The sequence below is a fragment of the Corvus brachyrhynchos genome, unplaced genomic scaffold (assembly GCF_000691975.1).
Source record: "Corvus brachyrhynchos isolate BGI_N302 unplaced genomic scaffold, ASM69197v1 scaffold9, whole genome shotgun sequence".
Taxonomy (NCBI): Eukaryota; Metazoa; Chordata; class Aves; order Passeriformes; family Corvidae; genus Corvus; species Corvus brachyrhynchos.
In genome coordinates, this window is record NW_008240037.1 from 3,340,915 (window position 1) to 3,359,690 (window position 18,776).

The 18,776-nt window shown below is 35.5% G+C and overlaps 1 protein-coding gene across 1 annotated transcript in view; it reads right to left on the minus strand.

Annotated features, from left to right (window-relative positions):
* Positions 1-274: 274 nt before the first annotated feature.
* Positions 275-18,776, minus strand: part of PTPRQ (protein tyrosine phosphatase, receptor type Q) — a 124,342-nt gene continuing 105,840 nt past the window's right edge. The window contains exons 52-60 of the mRNA XM_017743906.1: positions 16,709-16,790; positions 13,056-13,146; positions 11,594-11,670; positions 9,097-9,231; positions 8,855-8,980; positions 6,548-6,696; positions 4,629-4,764; positions 1,307-1,430; positions 275-1,018 (exon numbers count right to left, since the gene is read on the minus strand). Of these exons, the coding sequence (XP_017599395.1) occupies positions 981-1,018; positions 1,307-1,430; positions 4,629-4,764; positions 6,548-6,696; positions 8,855-8,980; positions 9,097-9,231; positions 11,594-11,670; positions 13,056-13,146; positions 16,709-16,790 (958 nt within the window). The 3' untranslated portion in view covers positions 275-980. The remainder of the gene's footprint in view (positions 1,019-1,306; positions 1,431-4,628; positions 4,765-6,547; positions 6,697-8,854; positions 8,981-9,096; positions 9,232-11,593; positions 11,671-13,055; positions 13,147-16,708; positions 16,791-18,776) is intronic.

The window sequence follows — 18,776 nt, forward strand, 5'->3', positions numbered from 1 at the left end:
TCATCATCGGGAGTGGAAGATGTTTTCTTTTATTAAATCTCCAGATATTAGCTCCTGTAATTTTCTGTGTGTACTGTGATTTGTCAAACCTGAGGAAGGTGAAAAAGCTTTTTTACTTAACAACTTTGTTATAAAATACATTGATATTAAATTTTAAGCAACCTTTCAAAATGCTGAATAGTGTTGTATTCAAGAAAGGTGAATGAATTCTAAACATTCTATTACACAAGCCAATCTAGCATTCATTATAATAGTATATTATTAGTTTTATGCAATCATCATTATATATTAAAAAAACCCCAACCTGCTGATTATAAAATGGCTTAAATAGCCCCAAGTGTCCCTGAAGAGCTACTGTGTACTGTGTAAAAGCTGAATAATCCTGCCCATGTCAGAAGGTGACTCTTCAGCTGTTCAGGATCATGGGCTGATATGCTACCACTTGTAAAAAAAATATTCAAAACACAAGAACATAGAGTTAGGTAAAGATCACTGTCATGGTCTTGGAATTAATCTGCAAGAACTGACAACACTGAAGCCAGTCTAGCAAGAATGAGTAAAGAAACTGTAGCTTTTACTTAAAACCAAAACACGCAGAACACAGCAAATTCACACCAAAATAAGTTCAGTGGAAATATTAATTTTTTACGTCCTATTTGGCTCATTTTTCTTTTACAAAGATAGTTTGGAAAAAAAGAATGTGTTCAAATACACTTTATATTTAAATACATACTGAATGCACTATTTATATAACACCAGAAGTACAGCCTCTGCAAAAGTACTCCAAACCATTATTGCTCAGTGTTCTGAATAAAATACTTTAAGTTATTTATGAAGGCACATTGATAGAAGAAAAGATGTTTCAATCATCTGTATTTTGTTTAATCAACAAAATAGGGGAATTCACTTTGGCCCCTGTGCTTAGAAAAATATGACTTTGATTTTCAAAATCTCCTTTCTGTAATATTTACTCCTAGTATTTACATGGTAGTTTCTTCCCATTCAAGCTCCACATCACCTGCAGAAGAAACAGATACATTACATTAACCTACCTTGTAAACAAATATTAACTAATGGCAGGTAACTGTTTTTCACTGAATTTAAAAGATCTTGCATGGAAAAAAGTGGGGAAAGCTTGAGCAATGACTATCACTATAAGGGGGAATAAAAAGCAGCAAAAGGCTAGATATGTATATTTTTGAAGCAAAAATATGCGTGTCAAAGGACTTTTTTCTGCTTCTTAATCTGGACAAGTCATTGCACCTGCTATGAAAAAATAATTTTGACACAGTCTGTATCTCCTTACCTTCCATGGCATCCAGAGAGTCCATCTTTTGCAGTGCTGAGTAATTTACAAAACATAAGGGCTGACTATTTCCCTTGGTTGTCAACAGATCCAATACACATTGATGTAAAAAAATGTATTGTGCCTGTAAGATGTGAATTTAAAGATGCTTGATTAGAAGAAAAATGTACTTGTAATACCAAATAACCTTTTTACTTTTTCTATAACACCTAGAAATATCTCAAAGTAACTGAAGTTTAACTCAGCAATCTCAGTACTTTGGTGACCATATTGTGTATGCCTGATCTGATTTCAATTATTATGAAGAATAATGCTTTAAATTTGTCAAAACATGTTAATCCTTATGACTAGTAAGATGTATGAAATTAGACTAACCATAACTGAGGGCTACTCCACAATTTTCTGTGACTGTTTATTCTGTGAACAGACATTTTGCCACTAAAGCAGACTGAAGAAACTGAACCATAAGAATGTAATATCTAGATAAGAAAATTTTCCTGTTTCTACCATAGAGAAAACCAGCAGGGTGCACTCAAATGCAGAAGTTCAAGTAAATCTAAATGTATATGTTTTAGTAGAATGCACCAGTGCTAGGAGCAAATCAACCTGGTATTTTGAGTGATACTTCTCGAGCTGTAGCCTCATTTTTAACAGATGATAGCACAAAGAGTGGGCAACTAAAGTTAATTTGACACTTCCAGGACATGAAGTCTGAAAAGAGGAAAACAAAATAAGACAATGTAAGAATGAAATAAAGGAATGAAAACTGATAGAAAGATAATAAATGGATTAAGCATATATTCACATAGGAGAAGTATTTTATATGTAGATGCAGACAATAAGACACGTGTTCAGGTTGGAAGAGACCTCTTGAGACCATCTGGTGCAACTACCCACTGCTCAAGCTGGGTCAGCTAAAACATGTTGCCCAGGACCTTGTTGAGATGGACTGGAATATCTGCACCAAAATCATACTATTACCATTGACTTTTGCACAGACAAAAATATTTATGTAATTTTTCTGCTCAGTAATTGCTATTTTGTTTCAGAACTGCCACCAGTTTGCAATTCAAGTGTCTCAGATGTATGAGAGAAATTTGCTTACATAGATAAGTTTTATGGTCACAGCTCCAGAGCTGTGGGGGTAATTAAAACAGCTTTTCCCAGGCCTCCTGCAGTATGCAGTACCATCACACTTTTCAATAACTTTCTTTCTGAAATAATAGCATGGCATTACTTCAAACTAGCCCTTGTACTAGGCAAGAAGATAAACTTTAACATGTCCGCTGGACAAACATGGACTTTTAGAATGAAGGTCTGAAGTTTCAGTGGAGTTTAGATTGGTTATTCCAGTTCAGAATGCAGACTGAAAGTTCCATAATCTCTTGGACTCATACAGCTACTCCTGATGATGTAGCAATGAAAATCTTTCTGGGTTTGCCAGGGGAGAGTGAGGCAGGCTACCTGGGCATTTTATGTGTAACTAGTTATTTTCCCAGTTAGAATCAATGAGAATCTTAACTATTCTCATCCATTGGCTACAGTAACAGATCAAGACTCTGTTAGAAAAAAACCCATTATTTTGAAGCTATAAACAATAAAAATACAGGTCTGAGAACAATCAGCTTTTATTTACTCATAGAACTTACAGACAGTTTGACTGAGGCATTTCTATACTGAGTCCTGGGGAGGCATTGCTCCTCTAATTTATATCTGCTGTGCTGATCACATAAAATCTGATTAATAGGCAACTCAACAGTGTTTTATAACAGAACTCTCAGAACAGTTTGACTTTTGAATCCACCATAAAAATTTACAAGATTTATTCCCTTTGGGCAAGTTTTGTCGATGATCTGACTTTTGTACTGTTGCGAACATGAGCTAGAAATTACCTAGACAGAGAACAGCCAATCTCAGAATTTTACTGCTAGCATACAGATGGATATTTGATTTGTTAGAAAATCTGAACTCTGACACCATCGTCTTGTATTGCATTTGAGCACACATTTTCCTAGCCCCTGCCAAAATATTCAAATGAAGAGGTACACAAAAATCATGTCTATTTTAAAAACAAACATTGATCTTATTGAATGTCTCACTGTTTTAAGATTTTATTTTGGGAGCTCGCCTATTAAATTGTCTGCCAGCCTTTGATTTATTTTTAGATGATTCTACTTCTAGTCAAAAGTGTAAGAGAAGGACCAAAAATAGGCCCAGAATTCATCATCACAAGAAAGTGCTGGCCATTGGTTAGCGGCATCAAGATTTCAAAAGGAAAAATTTAGAGCAAATGGTAATCAGACTGCACCTTACAAGATACATCATGCCAGAGTATCACCAGAAGGTCTCAAAAACGTCTGAGGAAGGGTTAACTGCTTTGCATATTCTGACATACTTTTTACATATTCTGATGTGATATGGACTAGCAGAATTGCATTCCCAATGGAGAAAGTCTCCTTACATTAAAATCAATTTAAATCCATCAGTCATGTGGAAGTTCATCCTGAAACTACTCCTCCATACTGAGAAGCTGGTAAATCACACTGTAGACTCAAAGGCTTCAGGCTGCCCTGGGTTAGATCTGGCCTGCAGGAGACTTATGCCAGAAGCCTTATCCAAATAAAGCTGATTTCCATTCCACTGGGCATTTAGGATCAGCTTTAAATTCTTCTATTGTTCCTTTACGTATACTCAGAATTCCAGATACAGCAGAAGGAAGTCTTCCTCATCAGCAGATCGTCAATGACTTATGTTCATACAAAATAAATCTGCCAGAAATGTACTTTTTAGACCCAAAACCCACCACTGATTTTGAAAAGTTTGAAACCTGTACTTAAATCTATCCATATGTGCTATTTTATTTCAAGCAATTGAAAAAGAATCAAGGAATCAATAATGAGTTCAAAGGTAAATGAATATTTTAAAGTCTGGTGGACTATGTGACATATGCATACACAAAAAAATTACACTTAAGTAGTAAATGAAGCCAAATCAAGTAGTGAATGAGCAAATCCATTTTTAATTTAACAATTGTTCTTCATTCAAAACTTGAAATAAAATTTCTTAGAGACTGAGAAATTATTATTTAGCTTCTAAAAATAAATAGCACTCTTTTCAGCACTTGTCAAGACTTTGCTGGCTAAGTATACTTAGGTGGACACATACAATATATTTCCACAATGCTTGAAATAAATGAAAGCAGAGTTTGGTAGAAAATTAATTACACAGCTGATTGTTATGAGCTTTCTAGTCTTGTTTAGTAGATCAGAGGAAGAGATGACTAATTTTTCAACAACAGGAAAACACAATAGATAAATCTTACCAGATTCTGTACCATACACATTCTTTCACTTCTTAGCTCAGCTACAAGTCCATAGATATCCACAAAATCATGGTCATTTATATGTTGGGTTAAATGGTCAAGTGCAATATAAACACCTGTTCTTCCAACACCAGCACTGCAAACATGATAAACAAGATAAAATAAAGCTATTATTTTAATGCTTTTAGCATTTTCTTGGAATATTCTGGATAAAATGTTTATTATGAAAAGAAAAACTTTTGAAAAAAAACCAAAATCTTTTTTCAGTATTTACATTTTGTGAATTCCTTGCTGAATTGGATCAAGTGAAATCTGGATTTGAACCATTTTCTAATTTTGAGTCTACAATTTCACATTTTCATAATTTTTTTTTTTTACTCATTTATATGACCCAAACCTGTTTGAACAGATTCCTATAGCTTTTCTGTGAGTTTTCTAGAGCTCATTAATTGAGAGGAAAAAAAAGCATAAGATTTTGCGAAATCACACTTGGATTCTGTGATACTTCTGGTGTTTGAGACAAAACAACATGGGATCTAGCAAAAAATTTAAAAGAAAATACTTTTAAAGGAGGATGAGTGTGCAAGACATGCTGGTAGGTAGTGTTTTATTTCAAGGTCTCATAATGAATAGGATTGTTTCCAAATTACTGTCAGACTTCTCTGCAATTGGTGTAATCAGTGCAGGGTATATATCTCTGCAGATAATCAAGAGATATATAGCAGAACTCTTGAACTTGCAAGATCTAATGAGGAAAAAGTAATGAATGAATTTTCTGGATATGAGAATACATAGTAATGCTCTATAACAATCACGAATTTGAGCACAGGTGGATGTGCCATGCTGGCCCCTTCATACATCTCCGTTCTGAAAAGCGGATAGAACTTGCAGAGAGTCCCCACAGAATACAAGTGTCCTGAAAATATGAAGACCATATTGTTCTCTCCTGTAATAATCTCTCTGGCCCTTGCAGTAGAAGGAAATGTTCATCAAAGAAAACAATATCAAATAAATGAGGCTTTACCACCCTTTGTGAGTGGCACCCATAGGATGCTGAGGACAAATAAAAAGACCTCCCGTGCATGATAAAGTGGTTTGGGAAAAGATTTGTAGCATCAAAGCCATCTTTTCCTTCCTCTTATTTCCAGACTCACATCAAGTGAGAATGAGGCAAAGACTCAGTAGCAGACCTATGAGTTCAGATCCCTTTTATGGCGCCCACTCATTCAGTGGGAACACTGACCTGCACAAAATTTGCAAACACACTCATCGGTTTCCTTAAGACTTAGGCCTCCCCACACACTCACTCTTTGAAACAGAAGTTTAAGGGTGCTAATGAAATCAGTGGAAACTATGACAGCTGAACACCTCTAACCATCAATCCGTTTATTTAAGAGCCTAAATATCGGTTTTAGCTGTTTCCAGGCATCCAAGATTGAAATCTGGCCTGTGCAAACCCTTATTCCTATTTGTCATTCTCTGTGGCTTCCAAATAGTTTTTTCCTTATGATATGTGACATGTGCATTTAAAATATATTTTTAATACTTGCTTCTTAAGAAGACCTCTAATTATAATAGAACTAATTTAAACCAACATATGTCATTTTCTATTCCTCTTCTTATGATTAAAGAGGAAAATGGTGATAAACCCAGCATTATTTTATGGTAATTGTTGGAGCAATTATTTCCCATCACCTCATAATCCCATAATGGATTTCCATACATGGAAGCACAGACATTGGCATTTTACCTTCCAGAAGGGAGTAAGAAGGACTGCTGGAGAAACCTTCACTGCTGTCCATACTAGAACCCTATCTGTGCAATCAGTCTTCATGGTTGTTCTTCTGGCAACTTCCCTGTGCATTAATACATACTTGAAATTCTAGGCTACCAAATGATGATTTGGTAAATACACTTACCTGCAGTGAACCACCATTGGTGTGCTATCATGTGCTCTACTTGCACGGATGAGTTTTACAAAATGGATAATTGGTGCAGTAGTTTCAGGGACTCCATGTTCTGGCCAAGAAGTAAAGTTACACTGCCGCACCATCATGCAGTCTCCATGCTGAAAAATACAAAATATTGCAGTTTTTACAGAAGAAATGCTACAGAAGGTTCAGTAAGGTATATGTAACCATCTCTGTAATCTCATGTAAAAAATAAAGTTAGAATAGCATAATAATTATAGGATTTACTGGCATGAAGGGATAATTTGTTGTTCACAGAACTTCTGGGATGTTTTTTGAGGGATGGCATCAAGTCCATCTTTCAGGAAGTATTAGTGACTTCAAGCAGTCACTCTTCATTTGACTTTAGTCATTATATCACTGTAATTTGTAGATTGCGGGTTGAAGTTTCTATGGCCCATTTAGAAGTTTATTGAGCTGGGATGACAAATCTGTTCAGGAAAAAGCAACCATTCTAAGACTGATCCAGTGTAGTGAAGGCAAACACACATACATTGGTAAACATAGATACATTTTCTTTCATGCTCTCTCAATCAGAGCAGCAGCAACAGTAAACCTCAAAAAATAGGTTATGATCTGATACCTAGATTACTTTTGAAGGATGTAAAAATGAAAGAACAGGATCATGCCAAAGGACTGTCTAGTTCAATATGCATTTCCAACCGTGGTCAAAAAAATGTTAGGGAACATTATAAAACATGACAAAAATATATCTGTAGTTCCCCAGAATATCCTTTGCATTCTTAATAGTTTTTGACTTTTGAGCTGCCTCAGTCAGAGACAGTAAACTGAAATTTAATAATAGTACACGTCAGTATTTTCTTCTACTGATTTATGGAGATTTTTTGAATCCCTGTAAGTTTTTAGACTTCACAATATCCTGCAGCAAGGAGTACCACAGTTTAATCAAACGTGTAATGAACCAGTTCCTATTTTTTTAGATTTCTTTTGAACCAATTGCTTGCTTCTTTCTTATTGCAAGAAATATTGAACAACTGTGAACAAGTATGTGTGGCAATTACTTTGTAGTTGTACTATTTTTTTAAAACTGATCAACATGGAAGAGGAGTTACTTTGCATGCACAATGGCAATGGTTTTGAGTTATTTGCTTCACATACGCTTTTTACCTTCACTGGAAGATCATCAAGCATCCACCCACTTGTGAATGGATGTACAATCTTAAAACCAGCAATACAGCACATTTAATGACATGCTTATAAAGGGCATAGCTTCTTGTGCAAGGTAGTTCAGCTATAGTAAATGGATCACCCAGTCAATTCAGATTATCTTCTTTTCAGCCTCACCCTCATTAACACAAGTGACTTTGCATTTCACTGGCATTCTTTTTTATTCTAAATACTCCTTTTTCCAGTCTTGTTTCTCTATGCTCTATTTTTAGCTGAAAAAAAGGTTTATCTTCTCTCAATCATTTTTAAATGTTCAGTTTCTCTGTACTATCTGCACAACATACCCTTATGGGGTGACAGCTGAGACAAGCCCCTAGCTGCTGTGTGCCCTTTGGCACGTGCACATGCCACAGGGTGATAATGCCTGCATTTGGACAGCCAAGTTCAGGTCCTAGGATCTGGCTACACAACATACAGATCAATGCTGGGAGTGCAAAAGAAAGCTGACCTAATTTTGGGTCATAATCCCCAGATTGCTTTTTGAGCCCGCCTGCTGCTCTGACTTAATGCTGGGTTATAATTTTTCCAAGGCATGGAAAGTGTAGTTGTGGATCATGACAAAGGTGAAGATCTCTTCTGTACCCTTACTTTTCCTTCCCAGCACAAAGCGTGGGAGTAATACTTATATTGGGTGAATCTCCTGGGGGTGGAGGCCAATGGCTGGTGGTACAATGCAAAGCAGCTGCACCAGAGAATCTTGCCCTTTAATCTGAGAGGGATACATTCAAAGAGATTTGTCTGATCCCAGAATGGTTAGCATTACTCCTTTCTAGAAGGGACACTGAGGTGTCCAAGCAGAAACTTCACCTCCCACCAGACCAGAGGTTCAGTAACCTTAAAAGGTCCTTCATAGCATGTTGGACATATTTCTGAGTTCTTTGTGACATATATTCTCAGGAAATAAAACATGAATGAAAACAAAATGCAGGACAACCAGGCAGTAAAATGTATATACACTGAAAGATTAAAAGAAGAATATTGAGGGAGTAGTTGGGTGGAATATAGTATATCTGATGTTCTTTGAGGTGTTGGATGAATTTTTTCAGTCAACTTCCAGTTGTGGCTTACCCTTTCAATTTTTAGATCTCTGATGGTCCAGTCTATTTGAATATCTTCCATCAGTTTAGTAATCACTATATCCCCAAACACAGTCACTGGTTTATTATCTTCTGGCCAGTACTGATGACATCTTATCTGCAGGGAGATGATTACTAATTAAATAAAAATTATCATATTATAATCTTGACAGAAATTACATACAGAATTTCCAGTTGTATCAAATGCTTTTAATTGGTTCACTGGTAACTTACACGCCCTTTTTCAAAACATTGTGTGAGCATCACAAGCGTTTTAGCTCTTGTCTCCCACACCATTCTCCAGAAATCACCCACTGTTCCTGGTAACGGTCCCTGAGTTGCAATAAACTCGTTTGGACATAAATAGCCCTAAGAAAGAGAAAATATTTAATACATAATGGTTGGCAAGGAAACAAAAGAGTTTGCATGTGACTCATAGTTGTGCTTGTATCTGCCATGCCTAAGGCTAAAACCTTGTCAGACATACTAAGCGAATTGGCATATGCCTGGTTAATCACTGCATGGCAGGCTGCCTTGGAAAACTAAGGAAGTAATGGCATTTTTTTTATAGTCCAGTTATGAAACAACACTCTACTGAAGTATGGGAAGTGCCATGGTAATATAAATGCATTTAGCAGAGAAATTACAGGGACATCAGGTCATCAAATCCCATTAAAAAATATCTAAGCCTTCATATTAGCCTTACCACAGATCCAGCCAGAGGCCACCAAGAACTATGTCAAGAGGCAGCCAGCAAAGTAGAATTAAATAGTGCTAAGGAGCAGTGGAGCCAGGGAAACAACTAAGGAACAGTCTGAGAGCTAGTGCAAGTAATACACCCACTAATGACCTTGCTCTTTGGTGATTGTCAGGGATCTGCTGTAAGTTACAGCTGCAGCTTACTCAAATAAATGATCTCTGATGGAAGGTTTTCAAGAAACCTACTGTAGGTGTTGACTTCTATTTTAGTGTTGGCTTCTGCTCTTTAGTTAATTTATAAATTGGTGTAAAACTTGGGGAGAAGGAAGTTTGTTGAAAAAATCTGTGTAAGTGCTGTGAGTGCACGAGTTCACCTGGATCTGGCTCCTCATAGAAAAGAAGCATACCTACAGGAACTATTATGTACTACAGAAAGTCTAAAATAACAACAGTGGCAATAATAGCAATAAATTTATGCTGTAGAACTAGCAGTTTATAATATCACAGAGTTCTGCTTATTGTTCAAAATGACTGACACAGTGTTTTATAGCACCACCAAAGCTTCTTGTTGGAATTATAGCCCTATAATTCACAGCTGCCTGTTGCTTACTCCATTTATAATATACAGAACAGGTGGCAGTGGGAAACTATGCTAATCCTCCTTAGTCTAAGAGTGAGGTGAGAAACAATAATTCAGGGAGCTCACAGTTCAGTTACTGACTTTGTTTAACCAATGAAAGCAAAAGTAGCAGCAGAGCTCCCATTTGTTAAAACTGTATACCAGACTTCTCTTTTCCTCTCTTTACAAATGTGCATATGTAAATAGACCTAGGTGATTAGGTATGTAAATACACATACATATTGCATGTTTTCAGCTATATGCATTTATATATTTATACATCTACAAATACGGAAAGTGAGAGCATATAAAGGGAAAAACTTTAGCCTTGAGAAACCACAACACTGGAATTGTCTATTCACTGATGAATGGTCACCTAAAACGTATGCATATGCGCAAAATCTCAGCAGGGAACACTCTGTAGCTGGATTTTGCATCTGTTTGGAAGTTGCTGTTCATGTTCACTGCCTAAGGCTTGGCCTGTCAGTGATAGAAGGGTAAAGACTAGGCCATGCTCCAAGTTGCCTGCTTTCCTTCTCAGTCACTCTGTGTATGGTCCCAGCATCAAGTGGCATGGTTCTTCCTATCTGCTAACCCTCGGACCAAAGACATTCCATAAAAAGGCCATAAATAGCATTTGCTGATGAGAAAGGAAGATCTCTCAGCTCTGTTGCTTATTCTCTGTAATGTCTCTTAGTTACCTGGAAATAACTATTTCTACTTTCCTTTGGGTCCTCTGTTTAGACTACAGTCTGCATGCCTTGCTATGTGTTTGAAAAGTGTTTAGTGTAAACCAAGTCTTGACTTCATGTGAGATCACCAGCCACTGCTAGAAGAGATTAAATGCATAACTATAATTCACACTTTGAGCTTCAATAGGACAAAAATGAGATAAAAATAGAGATGAAGAATTTACTGAGCACACAATAAGAAAATGGAAAGTCTGGGAAGAAAGCTGAGGATAAAAAATACAGTATTACTTTCTTCTTCAAGAAACCTACTTTCATTTTCCTCCATCATAACTTTCACAAAATAATAAGGAACATGCCAAAACTGTTAGCCACTTCTATGAAAATTTTCAGTTCAGTAATCTTTGCATTGTCCTATTCATATACAACAACTTTAACTCCAGAATCAAGAGACCAAATAACACCTATTTAAACAACTGACCTCAGTGGGAGTTCCACTATTGTCTTTAATGATAATGATATGAGATAATTTATAAAAAGGAATTTGCTGGACACAGTTTTGATTATTACTGGAAATAATTTCTTAGCAATGAAAATGGGACATGTGTACTTTTAAATTTTCATATTTAGTGACACAGGAGCCACTTGAATAATGCCATGGCAACAGTGGCTTTCTTCTACCAGAAAAAAAACACAGTAAAAATGTGAGAGACTTTCTACTTACAGACACATAGCTGGCATTAATGTAGTCAGATCCAGGAATACCAGCATCAGGCATCAGCTTTACTCTGTTGTTATTATCTATCATGGAAGTAAAGTCTAGTTAATGAAAAGATTCATTCAAAAACCATAAAACATGTAAAAAGTATTCCTGGAGTGCTAAGAAATAAAAAAATAGTGTTATTTTTGCTAATCTAACAATATTTGACAGAGTAGAACACTAATTACAAAGGTAATTTAAACTTCTTCCATTACTGTATAGTCTTTCTTTAATGTTCCAGACATGTTGTATATAATACTTTTTAATTTAAATGGTGAATGGGCCAAAACCTCCAGTGTGATGTATATATGGGGGGATTCTCTACCTAAAAGTATCCTGTGTACTTCAAGCCATGCTGTTCCAGCACACACAACTTCTGTGTGAATCAGAGAGTAGGGTCAGGGATCTGATAGTTTTTTTCTATATACTTGCTGATCAGGTCTCAGATCTGATTCAGATTCTGGCACTTTTCCATAGTTTTAATTTTTGGATGTAAGGTTAAGTCATTAAAAAAAAAAAAAAGAGGGTTTCTGATTTGGTCCCACAGCACAAATGCAGAAATTACAATATCCAAGAAACATGTCATGTGTAACACCAGAATATTGGTGTTTGGTCCCCAACTTAGTAGAGACCATTGGAATAAAAAGTTAAATATTTATGAAACATGTCTGTTTATGTTTTATTGTGTGTCATGAATATAAATTTTTAGTGACTGTATCTTAGAGTATGACTTGAACATGGAAGTAGATAGCAGGAGCAGCTGCTCTGAAAAGTTAATAGCACAGAATGTAGCATTATTAACCAAGGAATCCCATGCACTCCATCTCACATCACAGCTAATGCCTAAAATAATAATGACATTTCTTGTCTTATTAACTGAAAAATGAAGCAGTGTTGAGTATAGAGAGACAGACTCCTGTCTCCTGTGATAATATCTAGCCTGGGCTTATAAGTTACCATACAGTCACTCTGATCTTCTGTGCAACCTTTGTAGCACACGTACACATATCCACAAGAAAGCATATCTAGACTTCTGAGGTAGCTGAATGCACAAACATATGGATTTTATATGTTTAAAAAATTACTTCTTTCTAAAGGGGAAAAAAAAACAATGAGGAAGAATGTTAGAGAGTTTGATACATGGCTTGAATTACAAAGCCAAGAAACTATTGAGGCTACAGTTTCTTGCACCTGCATATTAAAGCTTGTGAGAGCAAGTTGAAAGCTATTTGCAAATAAAACTGTCTTTAAAAAAACCCACAAAGTAAAAACGGATTACTCAACAGAAAATTATTTCATAATGTGCACATGATTGTACTGCCATTTCAAAGACAGATCAAAAAAAAATACACTTGCAGTCCAAATATCTGTTACACTACTGAAAGTAAAGAGCAAAATTTAGAAGTTGGTCAGTAAACACACATACATGGCTTTATGTTTGGGAAACGATTCTTAGACCTGTTCCAAGGCAGATCAGCATCAGTTGAAGCAAGGTCTTCAAGAAACTTGGGAAGTTCCTACAGAGGAATAAATGTTTGTTGGAAAACTTTTGCACTTGAATGAATTTAAAATATGACACACTCATCCAGCAAGAGGAAAAACTCCAGTTCTGCAACTGTGCATTTCTAAGAATAGCTGGAAACATTACAGAGCTTTCCACCTCACTGTCAACCCCAGTTACACCAGCAGTGTTGGATACAGCACTGCAGACAATGCTGTCAAGTTGAACAATTAAGCTTACATGAACTTTCACCTTTACAAGCCTGGATGAAGTCAATCTATCAGCTTTTGCAGTTCTTTTCTGGTTTTTTACATGAAGTCACATGCTTGGTTACTATGCCATACTGACTCAGCCTTAGTCTTGAATAATGCCTTTTCCTGACTTCTGTAACTTGGGAGGTTTTGTGGTACAGCATGAGAACTGATGAGAATTTAATTGAGTTGAGACAACTGGCAATTAGCTATTGTTCATGGGACTGTTTGTGAAAGGGGTGGCAAGAGATATCTTGGGTTGTACTGCAGTTTCATAACTGGTCATTAGTTCTGTTACTGGAGGACAGAGAGATAAATCATTCATGTTGAGGCACTTATTTGATGAGGATGTTTGTGTGCATAAACAGGTATAATTTACAAAGTTGATTAAAAGAGTGGAGACAACTTGTTAATGGAGGAAATGTGTTAAAAGTGATGATCTCATCGTGGTGTTAAGAGAATAGAAAACTCAGAAAAGGCATAATTCCAAATATATTGTTAACTTTAATAGAATTTCCCTTTGCTTGACAAATGTTATGCAAATGCAAATCTGTTTTTTATATCTAAGATATAAATTAAGAGATCCACCTCTTGCTTTGAATGAGTACAATACAAAATTACTCGGCTTGTGCAGAGTAATCCCTTCAAATTTGTATTTTAATATTAGTGGTTACTGTCTGCATGGGCTACTTCCAAAAGTTGGGCAGATAGCCTTACTTTCAGGCTCAACATTAATTATTTTCAAGTGCCCTTTTGCCCAGGTATTTGAGACAGTTTGTATTTTATAAATAGAATTTAATGGGAATCTACTAGCAAATAAATAAATAAATGAGAGAGGTAATGAAAAATGGAAAACCAGGACTGTTTTACTGCAGTGCTTTTCTTTCACTGTTAACTCAAGTATTTTGTCAGCCTTGTGTGTAAAACACAGTTAAAGGGGGAGATGTTAAAATTCCTCTCATTCAGAAAACTGAAACTCTCCCACAAAGTTTCTGTCATTGAATGTTTTCATGAAGGAAGAACATACACGAAATGCTTATTTTGCATTTTGCAAGTGTTTTGGGCTATGGAATCCCATATCATGTGAACTTCAACTTCCTTCATTTGCCTCACTCCTCCAAGTTTTAGCTTGCCAGTTAACTTGTGTAGAGGTAGCACCATTTACTGGTAGCAGTTTGTAGTAGAGAGGAAACAGAGAAGCAGATTTTGTTATTTTCATAGTAATGCTTCCATGGCTGAACAAGTGCTCAAAAGCCTTGTATCAATTCTCTGCATTAGCAGGGATTTCAGCCTTAATTATTATTTTCAGATTTGGGAAAAGACTATTTGTGTTCCCAGACTCCATGACAAATTTTCACAGAAACCATGTTTCTTTGCAAACTCATACAGCTTTGAAATAAACAATTTGCATTTTGTTTACTGCAGTACTTTTATGGCACTGTGGTGACATTTTGAAGTATTTCATTCTTTTATTCATGAACAAAACTTATCATAAAACAAGTATTATACTAGTATTTCTGTTTCAGTAATTTTCCAGCTACTAAAAAAGCTTAAGTTCCCAAATGTATCGAGAGACACAGGAATCAGCTTGAAAGCTGGAAGTGTGAATAGCGGTGAGGTGGTGCCCATCATCAGTTACTTTGGCTTCTTATGGTTTCTTTAAATTTGTCTTCTCTGACAAGAAATGGATCTAGGTCCATTCTGAGGTCTGGATTCCCTTCTCATCACATTTACACACAGGTCATGTTCACATGTGGACCAAGATTGACCCCTGAGGATGTCCTGGCCTGGCAGTTTGGTCAGCCAAGCAAATTAGATGAAATCAGGAATGTTCATGGGTTACAAGACTATGTGAAATGGAAAGAGTCACATTTATACTGGAAAACTCCAAATCATGTTTGTTGCCCACAAATTGCCTATTGTAAATTATCTGTAGACTACTTTACCTACCAAAGCATATCTTAGAATTTTCCAGGAAGACTGCTAGGTCAAACAATCCAAATTCAACATAGGGAATATACTATCAGGTTATTAGTATAAATTATCATATTCACATGTTCAGTTTCCAATACACCTGAATTTACTAGACACTTTCTGGTAATGAATGTTAATATGTGAAAGTGTTACTGATAGTAAAACTTTCTATCTGTTCAGTCATGTATAATGTAACTATACTCATTCTTGCTCAAGTGAAATAACACTTCTGTTTTTAGGAAAAAATGTTCTTACTTTATTGCTGTGAGAATTTTATGGTGTTTTTTATTATTAAATCCAGACCAATTTTACCTAATGAGCATAACAAAAAAAACGGTAGGAAAAACCATTAATCTTTATACACTTTTGTTAGTGTTCTCTTGGAAAGTGAAATATTATAATTTAGCAGAAGAAAAGCCAGTTGTTAAATCTCTATTTTTGTTAATCCAACTGGTAAATTATTCATGGTAAATTTATAAATCCAACATAATAAAAATCACTGGACACTGACAAATTATTTTTGGGCAAATGACTGTATGGGTAAAGAAAGATAATGATGATAAAGATTCTGAAATAACAAGAAGTTATTGTTGAGAAAAAAAAATGATAGCCATAAAATATTACTTAATGAAGATAGTGAAAACTTTGAGATCTAAATTTGAAATGATACGTGTATTATATTATCTGTAATGTATATTTTGAGAACTAGGCTCTTTTCAGAAAGCAAGACAGGTTGGCTGTGTTTATCTGCTCATGTAAGGAGATGGAGACTATTCACATGGAAGCTATTCTCAAGAGCATAACAAATATGACCCACTACTTGTAGAGGAACAAAAAGCTAGGTACCATGTGCAAACCTTTTACTTTCTGCACCAAAATCTATGAAAGGAAAACATTTCTGAGGCAGTGGCAGCATGACTGGGGCCTGAAAATTTCACAGAATGAACATTAACTCTGTTTTTGGAGTCATCGTCACACAGGAAAATGAACATATTTATAGCAGTTAAATATACCTGTGCATATGATAGAAAACTCTAAATAACTTGTTCTTAGGTAATCTACATATACAACACTACATATGTAAAAACATAAATATGGTGGTCTTGAAATGTTGGAGACTAAAGAAGATCATCTTTGGCTGACACTAAGGTGAATAATTCTGACCAGGTTGCAGTATAGACTGCAGAATCCAAATCAGTGTACTATTACTTTCTAAACAATCAACCTGGTAATTGGGTATTGATTATCAAGGCCAGAGTCCTTCATGGCCTTGCCTGCTTAAAATGGACATGAAATGTGACACATGAAACGACTGAAGGTCTTGCGATGTTGTGACAACTGCTAGCAACATACCGAAAATTCTTCCTGAAACTTTAGGTTGTTGTTTGTGCAAAGCTCTTCAACATGTTGTAGAAAGGATTTCTTGCTTATTGGCCTGAAAATAAGGACAGAAGAATTAGAAACCCATAGGGAATGTCTTTGTCATTCTTTTTATTTAACTGTAGTTTGTTAATAAGCAATGTTTTCCAGTTCAATGGAAACTGATACTTACAGAAAATGATAAATTGCTTACAGCATGCTTATTTGATTTCTTTTCGATCACTTAAAAGGGAAACATTTTATCCCCTTGTTGTTCCCCTTCACAAAATTTTTAATGTTGCTAATGTTAAGAGTACTGGAGGCTATGATTGTTTTTATAGGTAACAGCATTTCAAGGCAAGGTTTTGACATTAAAGTAAATTTGTGAACTTATTATTGCATTCTAAGCTACATAATACTTCTTTGTCACACTGAAAACATTTTATACTTTGCAAGGTTTTAGACATATAAAATATTGCGGTGACCTCATTCTCATAATGACATGGTTTTTAAATCCTGAGGAGGTTAAATAACCCTGTATTACTTCCCAAGCTAAAACACAGACATGCAGGCTTCACCCCAGAGAGAGAGAAAGCATTTCTCCAGTTACTATGCAATTAGTCATGCTTTTATGATTTATACGCAGCTTGGAATTTTTTTCTAATAAACATAGAGGAGGGAACCACACGTTGAGACTCATCAATGAACACAACATAAAAATCTTTAATAAACTTACTTGATGGATTTTCTATAACTAAGTAACCTGCAACAGAGATTTTTGTTAAGTATAGCAAGCTGAGAGATAACCAATATTGTGCATGTTTATAGATTCTAGATTAAATACCAAATTGGTTTCCCTTATGGATTCAAATTCAGGTATTTTTGGGTGATTGTCTTCATTAGTTTTTGTCTCAGGTATTGGCAGATATGGATAACAGTTTCTATCTTTCTCTTTAAGTCACTTCACAGTGCTCTGGGCTCATATGGCCCTGGGAAACCCATACTTGCTGCACACCATTACATATATATTTATAGGCTTTATTTTGCATTCTTTACCCAATATCATCCTTCTAAGGACCATTTCAGAGCATCAGGATAGGATTAATCTAACTGAACACAGACACCTATTTCTTAGTTAGTCACTGGATTTCTTTTATAATCAATGAGGAGAAATAGGTGTAATTTCATTTCATTTGAAGCAGATATCTAAAATGAGTCACAGATGAATCATGCTACTGGTGTACCTCTACAGAAACCACAGCTATGGTAGTTTTCCTAAATACTTTAAAAATTAGAGTCCTGGTTTCATGTTCATTTTTCACATGTTCACTGCTGTTTCTCTATATGTCAATTTTAAAAACTGTGATACATATTAAATCTTTAACTTGATCTCACAGCAGGTTTCATGAAGATAGTATATGAGCATCTACACTCAGGGCACTTTCAGATGGCCTTGAAACTTGGTCACAATTGCTTCTGAATGTATTTAGAAACCAGATTTTGAGCACTCAGACCCACAAACCTTGTCTAAAGGACCAAATAAAAAAGTTTGTAATAATTCAGTTTAAAAGATAACCTGCTCCTTCAAAAAATTCTAAGTACCCCTTTTATGTGTCTGTTCCTCCAAATACACATTCTTGCAGAAAATATGACAAAAAGTATTCTCTAATACAAATGTCTACTCTACTGCTGTCATAATTTTAGTAGAAAAGGAAAAAATTGCTTTAAAATAGTTGGTTTATGAAGTTATTTGTAATTATTTAAATTTAATTGAGATGATAAAATGAGATTAATACAATTGCTGAATAATTTATTATTAAGCTTCAGAGAAGTTAATTTCAAGGCTACTAAGGATGCCTTTGTGATGCATACTTTGTTAGAACTGTTACACTCAAACAAAGCAAACTGGCTATGAAAGCCTCACTGGATCAGTCTCACTGGAGTTAAAAGTATTCACAGAAATAAAGATGCTTACTAAGACAACTGAAGGACAGCTTCAGAGTGAAAAAGAAGGCAATAAGATAAGAAAGCATGCAACTCTTTTTATTCAGAATGTTTAGAC